Genomic DNA, 12,712 nt, shown 5'->3' with positions numbered 1-12,712 from the left:
TCCATTTTTGCTCTAGGCACGTGAATAAATAGTTTTTCAGGTGATTTTATTAAGAAATTAGTACATTGATGCATTATACATAACTTATAACAGATAATCGAATAAAACACTGAAGAAACCGTTAATTTTTTACAACTTACCATGTATTGTCGTCAGTGCACCGCCATATTGGTAATGAGCGTTTTAGCGGGAAGTTTGAACCAAAAATTTAAAAACTTGACTCAATCCTTATCTTTCAACGTTTTATTAAGAGAATAATCGACAAAATAAGAAAGGAGATTAAGGAATCGTGTTATAAAAACTATATAGAGATTATATTAGGAACTTCTGCAATTGCAAATGTCAATGTAACATATATTATATGAGTGAACTTTTATGAAACATATGGATTTCAATTTAAACATTTTAGATGTTATATTTCCAAATATACTAAATCTTTCAACTGTAGAGTTGCTTCGAATCTCTGAACACAGTAGACAAGGGCAATCAAATTACCGATGACATTCAATCGCTGGCAGGACTCGAACCTGCACTTGTAGATAAGGGAAGAAAACAAAGTTATATATCCAGTCATACGGCATCAGAGTGGACGGCAGATAAGTAGCAACTACCCTTTCACATAGGAAATAAAATGCTAGGAAACGCCCTAGTGAGAAATTCCTTTTTCCAAACCAGCGACGTCTCTCACAAAGGTGACTGCGAAAGGATTACCTAGACAACAATAAATGACATGGCCCCCTCATGGTTAATAATAATAATATAATTCTATGAGAATCAGTATCAAAACTTTTTTATATACCATATTTTCACGTATTAACATAAATCGTTCATCGTAATATTTGAGAATTGATGTTTGGATTGAAATTTTGGGCGACACTACTTCAAGATGATTTGAGTCCTGCAAAATGGGTAATCCTGCTCATAATAGATAAAAATGTTTGGAGAGAAGTCAAATTATGTTTAATATTGTTTTTAATATGTATTTTCTTTTATTTTTCACCTATTTTTTATGTTTCGAATTTATCTTTCATACAATTATAAGAATCTTTTTAAAAAAAAGACTTAACGCTTATTATATATAATTTTCAATAAATCACGGCTTAGGAATTCTTATTTTTATACTCTCCCGGGTAATACTGTTCGTTTTTGATATAAATAACTATAATACTCAAAGAAATACTTTCTTACTGCGATACGCTACTGATTATACGAAATTCGGATTTCTGTCTAACTAATAATTATTCTAAGCGCGATTCCAATAAATATGTGGTCCTCAACCCTTCAGTGAAAGTATTTATTTATTTTCAATTCAATAAAATTGCTCAACACCAAATGTCGGGTATAATTCAAACACATTTAAACTGCAAATAAAGGAGTATCTTTACAAAAACGTCGTTTGGACCATAACTATGAAATTATTCTACTCTTTCGTTCCAAATATCCCAGCCACTGTATTCATTTAGATTTTATAAAGTCTTTTGCTTCGTAAGTCTTAATCAACTCTAAAATACCTCTAATTCTCCAATTTCTCTCAAAAAGACTTCCATTATTAGTGAACTTTTCAAGTTGAAAAAGAATTTCAGCTGTTTGATTACTTAGGTAGGGAGCTTACCAACAGTTGTAAACAAGAGGGAAAAAGTTTTAAACATAACATTGAGTACATCGAACGTAAAAGAACGGGGAAAAAAAACTAGAGGGTATCTAATGAGCCGTTTCTCTCTGATCATAGAATAATCGTGTTCCACTGAGCCAAGAAAAACCGATTGTGAAACATATAAAATCAATATACACTATAACTCAAGGCAATCACTTTCCGGAAAGTGGAAATGCAGCCTCAGATATTGCAAAACAATTGAACGAATAACGTGGGATGTAAACATTGTTCAACCGTTCAAGTTGCCAGAAGTGGATGGTCAAACGACCAAACAAAGTAAAAAGAGGAATTTGATGAAAGGAGGTAACGAGGAATGATGATAAATTGTAAGGCATTGAGAAACGAAAAGAAAGGAATAACGTGAGATAGTTAGAAGTTGTGGAAAACGACGAGAAATGCAGAAAAAGGTATTACGAAAAATGATGAAGATGTTACGGAAAATGACAAGAAATGTTGTGAATTACGAAATAAAAACTAACGAAAAATGACGGAAATTTTTAACGATTTTTAACTTTATTAATTAGAAATAAAGAACTAAAGGGAGTTTGTGAAAACAGTTTATTGTCATGTTTTACATTCCTCGTCTCTACAATCTATGGAGGAACTTGTCTTTCTTTATCAACAGTTCCATTTCCCTAATCCCTTTATTCTCTTTAGGTCTTGTTACATCTCATTCAATAATCTTTTTCTAGAGTGCTCTGATCCTCTTTTACCTTCTATTCTTTCTATATAGATTGTCTTTGTTGGTCTTTCTCGAATCATTCGTTAGAAACAGCAACAACAACAAATAATGAACTATTAATAAGAAATTGATAAAAGTGATAAAATTACCAAAACAAGAAACTCACGTAAAATAATAGGAAATAAGGAAAACATGAGAAAATACTAATAAATTCATATTGACAAAATTAAGAAATGATATATATATAGAATCAATATGAATAAATACTTTGAAAGCATAAAAATAATATGATTAACTTAATTTTCTTTTTAGTAATATAAGTTTTTATGTATTGATTAAGTATTTCTCGCAGTTTTTTCACGTTAATTTCTGTCTAATGAACCAAACGTATCGTAAGTAATTACCCCTTCCTCGAGTTAATTGTAGTTTTTCAAATATTTTTCTCACGAATGTTGGAGGCTCAACCAATTTCATATGTTCGTTCAAATTGGTACGCGTGTGTGTAGAAGTGTGTGATGTAGCTTAGTTTATATTTATTACAGGTACGTATTGAATTATCATTTTCTAAATAACTTGAATAATGAAGACAACTTATTATATTATTTCGATAAAAAAAAATTCCATTAATTAATTTAGTAGGTAAAAGATGTGTCCATAAATATGATCTTGGTTTTTAGACGGTTTTTGTTTATAAATCATCTTACTCTGAAAGAACTAAACAACTGTCAGATCCTCAATTTAGATGCATAGATATTAAAAATGTTGATAAAAGATGCGTATAGCTATGTACTAAATATATGCTCAAAATAAGCACAAAAATTTTAAAAAATATACAATCCCTATAGAACTAAATCAGTAAAAGACTTTTGATAAATACCATTGATAAATATCAATGTACGGCATAAATTAAATTTGCTAATTTTACACTTTCGCGGTCCCCTCCGTTTTTTATTTCTAGAAAATCGAAAAATCATCCGATTTCGATCAATTTTTTTTTAAATCTTCGTTTTTATGGCGAATTTATAAAAAAAATATGGGAAATATCTCTCTTGGAGATTTCATATAGTTTTATGACTCTAAATGTGATCATAAACACACTTCTTCGCATATAATCATTCATAACTTTTTTACATATCATCAAACGCAGTTCATATATTTGTTTTTTGTTAATCTACAAAAAAACACACATTTTGGAAAAAAAATTGAAAAATGTTTGTTTGTTTATTCATTTTTTATCTTAATTAAAGATTATTTATGGTTTTCTGGCTTTACATGTTTTCCTAAACTCTCTAGAAAATCGAGAAATTATCCAATTTCGAAGAATTTTTTTAAACACCTTCGTTTTTACGGCGAACTTATGTGAAAAAATAGGAAATATCTCACTTGAAGGTTTTATATGGTTTTATGACTTTTAGTGTGGTCATAAAGGCACTGAAATCAATATAAGTTTTAATTTTTTTTATTCCCATAATTATTTTCGTAAATTCGCAGTAAAAACTATGATTTTAAAAAAAATTCATCGAAATCGGATGATTTTTCGATTTTGTTAAAAAACGAATGTACCGCGAAAGTATAAAATTCGCATTTATAGGTTATGTTCGTGACGTTATGACATGAAGATTAAATTTATTGGTTTTGTACACCATTTAGTTGTATGACAACAAGAAAATTAATTTAACTATTTTCTTTAATGTAGTTTTTTTATAAGAATTTTATGTTTGGCTTATATTTCCATTTTTTTACACAAACATCATCTACATAACAAAAAAATAATGGAATAAACATGTTAAGTTTGCTTAAGACAGTTTCCTCAAGATTTTTCGATAATTAATGTGCTATAACATTTCCTATATATTACGATGAATTTTATTTTAAAATCTTCGTTTTTACGGCGGATTTATGAAAAAAAATGGAAAATATCTCACTTGGAGATTTCACATATTTTTATGACTTAAATGTGATCAAAAACGCACTTCTTCGCATATAATCGTTCATAACTTTTTTACAAAGTATCAAACGCAGTTAATATACTTGTTTTTTTGTTAATCTACACAAAAAAAAACGCACATATTGGAAAAAAAATTCAAAAATGTTTGTTTATTCACTTTTTATCTCTAACATTCAACCTTAGTATAAGATACAGTTTTTTTAATAGTGAAAATTTTCAATTTTTCAAAGTTAACTTTCAACATTGTATACTTGATTACACTAAGTGATTTTAATAATGTTTTTGTTCATATAACTTCAATAATTACTTAATAAAAAAGGTACAAACGATTATATGTGAGAAAAGGTCAATTTTACGAGAAATTGTTATTATTTTAAATTGTAAAAACACGATAAATCAACATTCTTGTATAATTTTTTTTTCAAATTTGTTCGTTTTTTTATGTAGATTATGAAAAAAAATATAAAAACTTCATTAAATTATTTGAAAAAAGTTATCAACAATTATACGTGACTGAGTGCATTTTCATGAACATTTAAAGCAGTGAAACCAATATAAGTTTTCATTTTTTTTATCCCCATAATTTTTTCGTACATGATTTTCTTCGATTTTTCGATTTTCTAGAGCGAAAAAACAAGGGGACCTCGAAAATATAAAATTACCTAACGCCCACCAAAATCGATAGTTTCGTACCCAATAAAATAAATTTATTGATCTTCTACAATCGTCTTTTAACTACAGTTTATGTAACGTACTCCCAGCACCATCTTTAGGGGTAAGTAGTAAAATCGGGCAGAAACATGACAAACGACTGGAAAAATAAAATTCCATTTTTTTTTCGATTTTCAGGTTTTGGAGGTCTAATCAGCATTTTATTTTTTGTTTATTTTAAAAGGGCACAAATTCAAAAGAGTTTCTTTTTAAAAAAAGTCCACTTCGTCTATGAATTCTGTTATTTGATTTCTGCACTTCCGCTTGTTATCTGCAGTCAGCTATTACTGCTCATCGTTGTCTTTATCACCTGATCTAAACATTAAAACGATGTGGAAGTTGTACATCCAAAAACACCCTGACGTTATGCCTATAGGCCCTATAGTGAGCAAATCATTTTATAGAGACAATTAACATTGCTGGAGGTGTTATTTTAGTGGTAAAACCAATCAGAAAACTCAAATATACGTATTATACAGAACTCACCAAAGCATCTAAATCTTTACAAAGAAGCGGGGGCTCCCATGATTAACATAGAAGAAGAATTGAATGGAAATATATGTAATAAAAATCTCATAGGGGAAATACAAACGCAAAACATTCGGTTTCTGGAGAACCAGTGAAAATTTGGCCTATTGTAGAGATCTGAACTAAAGAAAAAGTTATATGATCCGCCTATCTGGCATACAACGCTTCTCAAATCAAAATACAATGATTGAAGTGAAAGCAAAGCTAACCGAATATCGAGTACACTTCCATCAATGTTATTAGGATCAATATCATGAGAGAATTTGGAAAATATATGCCCAATGCCCATATTATGAAGAAGGTGAAAGGTTTTACTTATTGCCTTAACCCTCTTGTTGTTTCAAAAGTTTGCGAGCTCCTAAAAGATAAAAAAGGCTTCAAGGACATTTTATTACATTCATATGCTTCCAAAGCATATATTAATTTTTTTATTTTCAACTATTTTATATTCTTTCTAACAGTTTTTGAAGTATATCGAAGTAAAAACAACTTCACTAACATCTTTTTCACGTAACATTTCGGTGCGAATTTGACCTAGACCGCATCAAAGACACCGACCCGAGCTTTCACTTATGCTGGTCATTATTCTGGACCATTACTCACTTCTTACTTCTTATAATTCTTGGTAAAACCTTCAATTGATGATTATTTTTATCAAGGTTGTAGGTACAAAATGAAAGTTCTAGAAGTATATTTTATTATACAATCTTAATTGACAAACTTTGACCGAATTTGAGCAATTTTTCCAATCATATTTTTTTCTGGGTTAATAGATGATTGTCTTGTTATGTTAGGCAATTTTATTGATTTAATAATCATTATAATTTTCTGTCTATTCATAAAATACGGAGTATGAACTTTAGCATTAGTTAAAATCGCACATAAACCATAAAACGAGGTGTTTATTATTTCATTAAAAACAAAGTAAAAAACTAAATATCGTGAAAATCTTCAAAGTACTGTTCTTGATTAACTATTTTTCCTGCTATTAATCACGTGATTCTTAGCATACCAAGCCGTCTAAACGAATGCATTTCATTTCGTTGTAAAGCAACTCTTTATTGGAAAATAATTTTGTTCTTCTTATTTATCAATTATTAATATTTACTTTATTCTAAACATTATTAGTCTATACATCTATACATTATTATAGTCCCAGAAGTACCTGGTCTGACTTAGAGATAGTAGCGGTTGCTTGAAAACTACCAGTACCTTAGAATTTGTAAACTTGTAAAAAATGGTTATCGTTTGTAATACAATATTTTTATTTGAAAAGAATATAGAAGCTCCACTAGATTCACAGTAAAATATTGGGTAACAGAGTTTAAACAAGGTCGTACCAAATGAGGTGACGACTCCTGAAATGTTGAAGATAATCCATGAAGAGGTATTGCATGAAAGTGTGTGAGCTTGCAGACATATTGAGCACTTCAAAAAGTGCAGTATTAACTGAAAATTTGGTCATGAGGAAGCTGTGGGTGCCGCGTTTGCTCACAATAGAACAAAAACAGCTTCGTGAAGATATTTCATAACCATAGATAAAACGTGAGTCTATCACTTTACAACCCAAACAAAAAAATAATCAAAACAATGCACTGAAAAGAGAGAACCGTCTCCAAAGAAAGAAAATACTGTTCTATCTGCTGGCAAGGTATGGCGTCGTTTTTTTGGGATGCGCGTGGGATAATTTTCATTGACTATTGACTGAGTATTATGCGAACTTCTTGCAACGTTTGAGTGAAGAAATCAAGCAAAACCTGCTGCATTTGACTAAGAAAAAAGTGTTGTTTCATTACGACAATGCACCAGCTCACACATCCATGGCCAAAATTAATGAATTAAGTTTTGAATTGCAACCTTATGCACCCTATTTACCAGATTCAGCCCCCTCGGATTATTTTCCGTTCCCAGACGTGTTTTCTTTGTTGAACCAAGTACTTCTGGGATTTAAGGATATACATGAATACAGATCTTTTCATTTTAGATTTCGGATAAATTCCAAAAAACTATTCTGAATATTTTTCGCCGCATTTACCAGCAATACGAAAAATGCCATCTAGAATACTCAAGACGCCACTTCTAGTTATACTATTCACTGTGATATTTATTAAAACTGCTTATAACCAAAGAGGAGATGATGTGAAGACATTTCAAAGGATAATTAAGGATACAGCAACGGTGAGTATTTTACATAGAATTGTTTCTACTACTTTTTTCATTTTATGGAAATTTGAAGATCTTCACCTGTACGTACGAGTAAAAAGTTTTTCGGTTTGTCAACAGTCACGGTCTGGAGGTGGAGCTAATTAAAACAAAACAATCACTGGGCCTAGTGGCTCGACCTTCTTCCTAAACAGCTACATAAGGTCCTACTTAACATAAAAGTCGTTGGTTATTACGAGGGTTGTCCATGAAATAACGTTCCCAAGGAGCTGAGGACGCCAGGAACGCTGTTTGGCGGGATTTGGCAGAGATTGTGTGTAGCTTGGCTCCTTTGGCTCTTATCTTGGTAGCAACGAAACATGGAGCTTCCTTTCGATTCTCACTCTGTGATTCGTTTTGAGTGTGCAAAGAAACTTCTTTTGATGTACAAACAATCAAAAAGTGTATGAGTGTGCAACTTCAAAGAGAGACGTCAAATATATCCATGATTGGTTATCGTTTTCGGAAGAAATAATTACGAAAGTGGAAGACGCAATGCTGACAGATCGAAGGGTGTCGGTTCGGAACTTCAGCGAGATGAACCCTGATGTTAGCATGTCCTGAATTCACAACAATCAATGTATTATTCAATGCTTCATGCTTTTCATTATGAAAACTCGTTGGGAACCGTTTTTATTGAACAAGCCTCGTACCCACGCACTTTGTATTCGTCACTCATAATAAGTTGCGTCTTCAAAAGAAAGTTGATAAACAATAGAATTCATGTCTATACATATTAGGTAAGTTATTGGAATTAATAAATGAATACGGTCAAACAATCTTTGATTCAATCAGGTATTAAATTTAAAAAACCATACCTTTGTGGTTTGAAACTGCTTTCGCGAGAATTGCATTAGTGACCATAGCCCAGAATTAATAACATGATTACGTTTTAACAAATATTATTGTTAAATATTATATTAATTAAATAATAAATAAAAAAATACAGAGTCTGCATGATTAAAAGTGATCAGGAATCATTTTTGGGTTTGTATGAAGAATTTGGGACCAGTTTTATTTAATAAACAATATTTATACGAGGGCTGATAATTAAGTTTTGAGATATGGCACTACAGATATGAATATGTCAAATTTGACGTTGCCATCATAGTTTTGGAGATACTTCAATCGCAATGGAACAGATGCTTTATTATACATGGTTTCAAGAGAGTTTTGTCTTTCAGAAACTCATGTCCTTTTCATATTTCATCATGAAACCAGCTCTTCTAATATCTGTGCTTGAAATTTATATTCTATTTCAGGGTAAACACGGAAATTTTGTTATCAAATACCCTCAGAGAAAAAGTAGCTTAAGAGTTCAACCGTATTTTCCAAAATCGATCCCGTTTCCTTGTACCAATATAACTAAAAACGGTTTCGGGCGTTCCCCGACCGTACCTACAAGCATTCATAAACTTAGACCTGGTGATATTGATATCATAGGAGCGTTGGGCGATTCACTGGTAGCTGGTAATGGAGCTTTGGAGGAATATGCATTTGGTACTATAATTGAGCATAGAGGCGTCTCTTGGTGTGCAGGTATTTCAAATATAATTTATAAAACTATATAATAATTTTAAACTCTACGGATGCTGGCCTGTGATTTATTTTTGTACTAATTCCAAAGAATTAAATTATTTTACTATTGATATTTATCATAAATATAAGAACATAGGTTTTTTATAAATCAAAAGTGATCATAAAATTGAAAAAAAAACAATAGTTTACTTGTTGTTTTGCAATTATTAAAAAAATTTTCGGCGTTTTTGAAAAACCTATTCTTCGTTGCTAAATTATCTTTATTTTAAATAATTTCTAATTGAAAATTGGTTTTCAAATCAGGTAAAATGAAGATAATTTGAAAAATATATAATATTTAGATTTACTGACGGGTGGGATATCACAGCATATGCGACACATGTTCTCACGATATTTGACAACATGATCGTAGACATCATAAAACAGTTGACATATGGCGAAAACGACATTTGACTTAAGACACGACAGTTGATCAATGGCGGAAACACTAGATGGCACAAAACACATGACAGTTGAAGGATGGTGGAAACGACAGATAACATAAAACACACGACAGTTAACAGACATATTCATAGACATGATAGAACAGTTTAGAGATGGCGGAAACGATAGGTGACACAAAACACACGACAGTTAACATACACAATCGTAGGCCTCATAGAACAATCGACAGAATGGCGGTAACGGTAGACGACATAGAACACACACGACATTTGACAAACATGATCATTTACATGGCGAAAATGACAGATGACTAAAAACACACGACAGTTGATAGATGTCATCCAATATAGCAGACATGGTGGGTGACGTCACTTCCATTGACGCAAACATCCAAAATGGCATACACCCCGCACTACTAATGATGTACTTGCGCTCCAGAGCGTATATAAATGATCTATTAACAAAAATGTGAGAAATATGGAACTGAAGAAATTTATCACATTTTTTCGATTTTTTTTTATACGGGAATTATCTTATGACAATACGTTAATTCTGGACCTTGTTATGAACCAATAAAAACAACAGATCTTTAGAAAACGTTCAGTCTACGATATGTGAGAGAATGACATGTTTCTTCCTTATTTTAATCGCTTGTTTCGATTCAAAAAACAAAACTTTTTGAATATTTCACTCTAACACTAAAATTATAACCCATTCATAATTTTGTCGCTTATTGCCCCAGATGCAATCGAGCAAAATAAAAGAAGTCATCAGAAATAACTACGAGGGTTGTCTTTTTTGAGTCTGTACACTTTTTCTAACGATTCTCCTACCCATTTCAACCCTTTCATCTTATAGTTGCTGTGTTTCTATTCAAAAACAAAAGAAATTCCAGCATAGACCGGCAAATATGACAAAAATTAGTGTCTTCAATTCTGAGCGCAATGCAAAAACAGCATCAAGTAGAATGTGTCTTCATCTACCATATAGCCCTGATCTGTCTCCGTCCGACTATTTTTTGTTCGCAAAACTGAAAGGCAAAATAAGTTGTAGATTTAACAGAGACGATGTGTGAACATGCGCCATATTATTATAGTAGCATAGAAGTTTTTTCAGACGTTCTGAAAAGTATGTTGAAATGAATGTTAGAAAAATAATCAGTTTCATTTATTCATGACTTTTCTTTCTTTGTTAGGATAAGTTGGAGTGCACTAAGTATTTTGAGGTTAAGATTGGAAACTTTTCAAATGCGCTTCGTAGATGAGTTTCCAGTGAAATAAAAACATTAAGAAGTCTGATAATACATACTAAATAAAAACAATATTAACAAAAATGTGATATATAATTTGTCGCCAGGAAAATTTGGAGTATTAATAATTAAAAATATCCTTATAACCACATTTAGTTAAGCCGATTTTCAAATCTATTAATAAATGTCAAAAGTCAGTTGAATTTACAATCTTTATTATTAAATAGCGAGTTAAAATGTCTAATTTTATGTATAACACTCTGTTCAACGGTTCGATTCTCTGAAGATTGATTACACACTTTGCAGCTCTTCCTTTGATACAAATCTTTTTCTTTAAACATATTCTGATTATCGCGACTGTTTCTAGAAGAACTAGAAGGAGAACGACGTCTAGAAGATTTCTTCAAAGAAGCTTTAGGAGTTATACAATTCTTTACTTTGCTCGGAAATTTTTTAATCCGACTTGCAGAACGTCTCGGACCGACTTTAGATACTGGACATACTTTCAGAAAAAGTAGAGGACAATCTGAAAACTCGTCTTCTGGAGAAGTTACAGGTTTTGAAGGTTCAAATCTCTTTTTTTTAGAAAAGTGCATGGGATTACATTCGTTTTTAAGCGGGCAGTAAGATGAAGCACCTTTGCTGTCGCAGCTATCGAGACATGGTTCAGTTAATAAGCTCGGATGAGGAAACTGCGGAATATCTATACAATTCCTATTTGTCTTTTTTGGAGGATTTTTGTTGTATGTACAAAGTTTCGAAAATCTAGAAGATTCTGTTACCGCACGATTTCGATCATTTCCTGTATCATTCATACGAGGTTGGTAAGAAAGCGAAACGTTTTCGTTTCCAAATCTATTGGATTTATTGTTGTACTTTGAACATAATTTATTAATATTTGGTTGTCTGGATTGGTTAGTTGAATAATCGTTCGTATCACAAATACATTCGTCTACGGGTTGTTTACATTTACAACATTTTAAGTTTTTGGTTTTTAATTTAGAGTTTCCTTTTTCCATATTGGATAAACAATTTGAATAATTTTGTACATCTTCTGTATGTCGTTGAAAACTACATTTTGGTACCGATTGTTTATAATCTGAGTCTTTTTTAATTTGGCATACACAATCTTCAATAGGTCGTTTGCAATAACAACATACGTAGTTTGGTTTTGTTTCTAATTGTTTAGATTCGTTGTAATTTCCACAATCCAGATCACTTACGCTTTCGTTATTTTCTGCTTTACATTTACATTCTTCAAGAGGTTTATTACATTCCGAACATTTGTATTTGGAAACATTATTCATCTTTGGATATTCTCGTTTTTTATTATTATTGCATACACAATATTGAATTGATCTATTGCATTCGGAACATACGTAAAGTTTTGATTCGTTATTTTCCTCAGAAGCTTCATCTTCTTGACATTTATTATTATTTTCCAAAATGGCACTTGGAATATCGCTTAAAGAGCATTTACATTCCAACAATGGTACGTTACAATTTGTGCATTTGTATTTCGTGAACGCTGGTTTTGAATAAGATTTGTTATTTGTGTCGGAATAATTTTTATTGACGCATTTTGAACAAATCTGATTCCCTATTTCCGATTCAGCTATATTTCTACAATCAGCCATGTTATTAGAACTATTTTCAAATCCAAACGAGGTACATGTACAATCTTGTATCGGTTTCTTACAGCACAAACATCTATATTTTTGTTTTACAACTGATTGATTGTCGTTTTTTGAAGAA

At 31.2% G+C, this 12,712-nt stretch overlaps 1 protein-coding gene across 2 annotated transcripts in view; it reads left to right on the top strand.

Annotated features, from left to right (window-relative positions):
* Positions 1-2,784: 2,784 nt before the first annotated feature.
* Positions 2,785-12,712, top strand: part of LOC130447613 (phospholipase B1, membrane-associated-like) — a 44,587-nt gene continuing 34,659 nt past the window's right edge. The window contains exons 1-3 of one of the 2 annotated variants that reach the window (XM_056784529.1): positions 2,785-2,878; positions 7,508-7,701; positions 8,988-9,264. In XM_056784529.1, coding sequence (XP_056640507.1) covers positions 7,573-7,701; positions 8,988-9,264 — 406 coding nt within the window. In that variant the 5' untranslated portion in view covers positions 2,785-2,878; positions 7,508-7,572. Of the gene's footprint in view, positions 2,879-4,908; positions 5,060-7,507; positions 7,702-8,987; positions 9,265-12,712 lie in introns of those variants that run through there. The other variant, XM_056784538.1, reaches the window with a different exon arrangement.

This window comes from Diorhabda sublineata, chromosome 1, assembly GCF_026230105.1.
Source record: "Diorhabda sublineata isolate icDioSubl1.1 chromosome 1, icDioSubl1.1, whole genome shotgun sequence".
Lineage (NCBI taxonomy): Eukaryota > Metazoa > Arthropoda > Insecta > Coleoptera > Chrysomelidae > Diorhabda > Diorhabda sublineata.
The sequence above is the reverse complement of the archived record's forward strand: the minus strand, read 5'-3'. Positions and strand labels throughout refer to the sequence as shown.